This window comes from Cynara cardunculus, assembly GCF_001531365.2.
Source record: "Cynara cardunculus var. scolymus isolate 2C chromosome LG 13, CcrdV1, whole genome shotgun sequence".
Lineage (NCBI taxonomy): Eukaryota > Viridiplantae > Streptophyta > Magnoliopsida > Asterales > Asteraceae > Cynara > Cynara cardunculus.
The window spans coordinates 22,694,429-22,699,323 of record NC_037540.1 but is presented as its reverse complement, the minus strand read 5'-3'; the positions used below and the strand labels follow the sequence as shown (position 1 = coordinate 22,699,323).

General features: G+C 34.2%; 2 protein-coding genes across 2 annotated transcripts in view; one reads left to right on the top strand and one right to left on the bottom strand.

Annotated features, from left to right (window-relative positions):
• LOC112524900 overlaps positions 1-712 on the bottom strand; it is a 7,530-nt gene extending 6,818 nt beyond the window's left edge. The window contains exon 1 of the mRNA XM_025134843.1: positions 556-712. Within this exon, the coding sequence (XP_024990611.1) occupies positions 556-712 (157 nt within the window). The remainder of the gene's footprint in view (positions 1-555) is intronic.
• A 458-nt stretch (positions 713-1,170) lies between these two features.
• LOC112524899 (protein FAR1-RELATED SEQUENCE 5-like) lies at positions 1,171-3,633 on the top strand. Its single transcript, XM_025134842.1, has 5 exons — positions 1,171-1,529; positions 1,640-1,951; positions 2,043-2,301; positions 2,383-2,952; positions 3,130-3,633. The coding sequence occupies exons 1-5, from the start codon at positions 1,171-1,173 to the stop codon at positions 3,631-3,633; spliced, it is 2,004 nt and encodes a 667-aa protein (XP_024990610.1).
• The last annotated feature ends 1,262 nt before the right edge of the window (positions 3,634-4,895 follow it).

Below are 4,895 nucleotides of genomic sequence, written 5' to 3'. Positions count from 1 at the left end.
TGATTGCACGAAGATGCATCTGGAAGAACTTCTTCATAACCTGCATAATACAGAATGATGAAACCAGATTCATCACGTATTTGGTTATGGAATAAGTTATTCATAATCTGCATAAACCTGGAAGATGAAACCAGATGCATCACGTAAATTCATATGAAAGAAGTTGTTCATAATATGCATACACAAGATTTGATGAAACCAGATGCATCAGCATAAAGATGCTAATAGATTACAAAAAATGCTAAGAGATTACAAATCGTGCTTGTGTATTTGATCATAATCTGCATAAACCAGATTATGAAACCAGATGCATCAGAATCAGGATGCTAAGTGATTACAAATGGTGCTAAGAGATTAGAATAAATGAATAACTAATGAAACCAGTAGCAGTAGCAATGATTTCCAAATATATTCATACATAGTTGATGGAATCAATGGATGAACGAATGAAGCAATAGCAGTAGCAGAATCAGTTTAGAGGGAATCCACAATTAGTATATAGGTACTGATGAAACCAGATACAAATTTGTTGAAGACATATTCATAATGAAGTACCAGTAATAGTAGCATTAGCAGTAGCAATAGCATTAGGAGTAGCATTATCCGTAGCAGTAGCAGTTGCAGTAGAAGTAGCAGGAGCATTAGCAATTTCARATGAAGAATATGAATTAGACAAACGGAAAAAGTTTTGCTTTTGGTGGGAGAAGCACATGGTATGCCTAATTTAGAGGGAATACACATGAGTATATAAGTACCAATGACGCCAGATACTAAATGAAAATAGATTCATACATAGTTAAGGACGTGGTCGCCTTTTCTTGATCATCATATACAATTTTATTCTGATTAATATGAATTAATTATTTTCTATATCACTCGAAATATTAATATAGACATATTAAATAGTTGACATGGTCAAAACTGACGAAACCAGTATCATCAGCAGAATCAACAACTAATATGTCATTAGCCAATAATTTCATGTATACGCTATATGCTAATATGTCAAAGTATGATTACCTACATTATGTCTTATTACCTACATAATGTATTTTGCCGACATAATCATGATGTTGTGTTACTGTTTATAATCTAAAAGCGGCTTTATGATATATTTGCATTAATATAAGATTCATTTTGGATATTGTTGTAGATTATCGCTATCAAGACATGGGGGAAACGTCTACTGGGTCGAAATATTGGGTTCCTAGTGTAGACGTAAAATATAAACCTAAGGTTGGTGATTCTTTTGAGTCTGTAGAATCGGCTGAGAAAATGTATCGGAAATATGCCAATGAAGCTGGGTTTGATGTACGTTTATCTAACAAGAAGATAAATAAGCTTGGTCGTATCACATCCCGATTTTATGTGTGTAGTAAGGAAGGGAGGCCCCAAAGTAAGTATTTTGATTCCTTAGATGTTCTTCCAGGTGGTCGTACAATCCGAAATTCAAATATCAAGCGTTCCGGTTGTGGAGCATGTTTAAAAATTCACCTTGTTAATGAACCGAACCAATACGAAGTTTACAAGTTCGTTGAGCAACACAATCACATCCTTTTTAATAAAGAGGAGATGAGTTTTCCCGTTCGAAAAGGCAACTCCACTACGCTGATCATAAGAATGTATTTCATGGTTCTAGTTCAAAGGTTGGCATCACCAAATCTCATAGATTTATGAAAGCCGTTAAGGGTGTTGTAGATTCATCGGGTGGCACTGTAAGAGATCATCAAAACTTCAAACGCGATATGRCATATTTTGTTGGCAATAAAGACGCACAAATGTTATTAAATGTGATGGATAATAGGAGGAAGGTTTGTCCTGAGTTTTTTTTCGAGTACAAGTGTGATGACAAGGAGTTGTTAGCAATCTTTTGGGCTGATGAGACTGCACGATCAAATTATAGGGAATTTGGCGATGCAATATCATTTGATGCAACGTTTAGAACCAACAAGTAAGTTGTACTTGATATTAAAATATTATGTTGGTTTTATCAATACTTTATCTTGTACCTTATATTAATATTCATTTTTTATTTTTGMTAGGCATGCTATGATATTTGTTCCGTTCGTTGCAATTGACAATCATAAGAAATCYGTTGTTGTTGGAGCTGCATTGATTCATAATGAATCTGTGGTTGATTACACATGGGTACTAAAAGCGTTTCTAAAAGCACATGGACGTCAACCACGTTTCGTTATCACCGACCAATGTGCGTCGATGAAACAAGCAATTCCCATTGCATTTCCTGAATCCAGGCATAGATTGTGTATGTGGCATATCACTAAAAAGGTGAAATCRAAGGTAATTAAGATGATAGTTTTTGTAGTAATTATTTTGTTTATTTTAATTTGTTATGCAAATGTTTGATGGTCATATTTGCAGATTAGTAATCACCTCCAACACCGCACGCAGTTCGTTAGCGAATTCAATAAGTTGGTGTGGAACGTTCACCTTGGTCCTAATGAATTTGAGATGCAATGGAACAATCTGATCGATTTTTATGGATTACGTGGAGATCCATGGTTTGATGATTTGTACAATATTAGGGAGTCGTGGATTCTGGCATACTATAAGGATTTTCACATGTCAGGCCTAATGAAAACAACATCCAGGTCGGAGAGCATCAATGCGTTTTTTAATGTTTATGCACATTTTTGGCATGATCTTGTTGTTTTTCTCCGTTCTTTTGATAATGCAATTGAAAGTCAACGGGCAACACATGGGTCACTAGAGGTGACAACGAAAAGCACGATTCCTCGACTGGTGTCCCCTTGCAAGTTGGAAGCTCATGCAGCAGAGGTTTATACACGRACTATATTTTTCGAAATTCAGAAAGAGTTAAGAAAGGCTGTTTGGCTTTGTGGCTGGGATGGATTCACTGACAATGGTGAAACCAGAGTGTACATCATTACTCACAAGAACAAGGCTTCGAAGGTCACAACAAAATACACGGTATTTACTTTGTCCAGTTTCGTTTTGCACCCATTATTKTTAATTATTATTTTAACGAACAATATGATGAAGCCTCCTCCCATATAATAGGTGATTAAGAAGAAGATTGAAAACTCCTATGATTGCAGTTGCAATTGTTTTGTTCGTAATGGGATTTTATGTCGTCATGCTCTGAAGGTGATGTTAAATGATGAGGTTGACAGAATTCCCGATAAATATATACTACGTCGTTGGCGACGCGATCTAGTTCCCGTGGAGTGGTTACCAGCAMGTTTCAGATATGGTGAAGTTGATGCAGAGAAAGAGAGATTGATGAGCTTGGCTTATTCATATTTTGAACGTATCTTAGGTAGAGTCCGAAATGAAAAAGACATTTTGACAAGATTTGTTGACCAACTCGAACAATGGGATTCAAAGGTTGACATTGAACTTCCTTTACAGTCTCACACTGAAGAGACCACAGCGTCTATTAAAGAGTTTCTTGGAGTATCTCAACCCGAAACTGTTGATGTTCTTCCTCCCACCGGTATTCGAAACAAAGGTTGTGGAACTGGTAAGAGACTTATTAGCGCTGCAGAGAAAGCAATTTCAAACAGAAAAAAACAAAAGAGAAAGTGTCGACTATGTGGTCAGATGGCTACACATGATTCTCGGAATTGTCCGAAGCGTGATTACATTTAAGCTATCTTTTTTATTTTTTCGTATCATTTAATTTTTGAGATGTTATTGGATTGTATTGATGGGTTTTAGTTCACTTTTTGATTATGATGTTATTTGGATTGTATTGATGGATTTTTAGTTCATTTTGATTACATTGAAGTTCTACTTTTTGATTTTTTCGTTTATGTTAATTTTGAGATGTTAATTTATCTATCAGACTTTGTCATATCAAAAAATCTTGAGACGTTATTTTGTTATATTGTTTAGAGTTATTTCACTAGATTATATTGTTGTCGTATCACTACACTTCATGAAACCTATGTGTGTAGTGATTCATGATAAACTAATTGTAATGTATATTATGTACCGGTGAAACCAAGTTCATAAGATCAATCAGGTAAGTTAAGTTCATTGGTAAATTTTTATACAGCATGTGAGGGCATGTACAATGTACTGATGAATCTGGTTTCATTGTCATGTAACTTCATGGGCGTTGAAACACATAAACAACATGATGAAGGAGATCGATGAAATAAATGAATTGTCCTGCCATGTGATTTAATGTAATAGTAAACTTACTTGTTCAAGACAACAGTTACGGTATACATGAACGGCATGGAATCCGTCACCTAAGAAAGATTACATATCATTTACAATTTACCTGCATTAAAAATTACAGATTAAGTACTAATCTTAATGTATTACAAATAAGTAAGCAAGTTATCAACTAATACGTGCCTGCACAGTATTTTCATAATAATCAACTATTCATCATTTCTTTATAATAGACTGACAAAACGAGATCAAAATTAAGTATCAATTTCTTATCTGATATACTTAACTATATGAATCAAACGTACATMAGCTTGAGTACCTGATATATCTTTTTGGTGATGATGTTGTTATAACTTATGAATTTGTGATCATTGAAACACGATTCATTAATGATGCAAGCTCATAATAATAGACTGATCAACGTCCAACAATCTGCAAAACCATGAACTCAAAAAATGTACATCCTCATCAAAACCACAATTGTCAATACCTGATGTTATTCTATATGATTGTCAACAAAAAAAAGAACCAAAAAAAAAAACACAATCTTTAAACAAAATGATATATGAAGTTAAATTGTCAAAAACATGCCGCGAATAGGCAAGTGTAATGTACAATGTTATGAAAACAATATATTGATCAAAAATGATATGCACMCTGACGTGTTGAAATCCCAAAAGTAGAAGGTTTAAACAAACTAGAAAATTCAGTACTAAATGTAAGTTCTT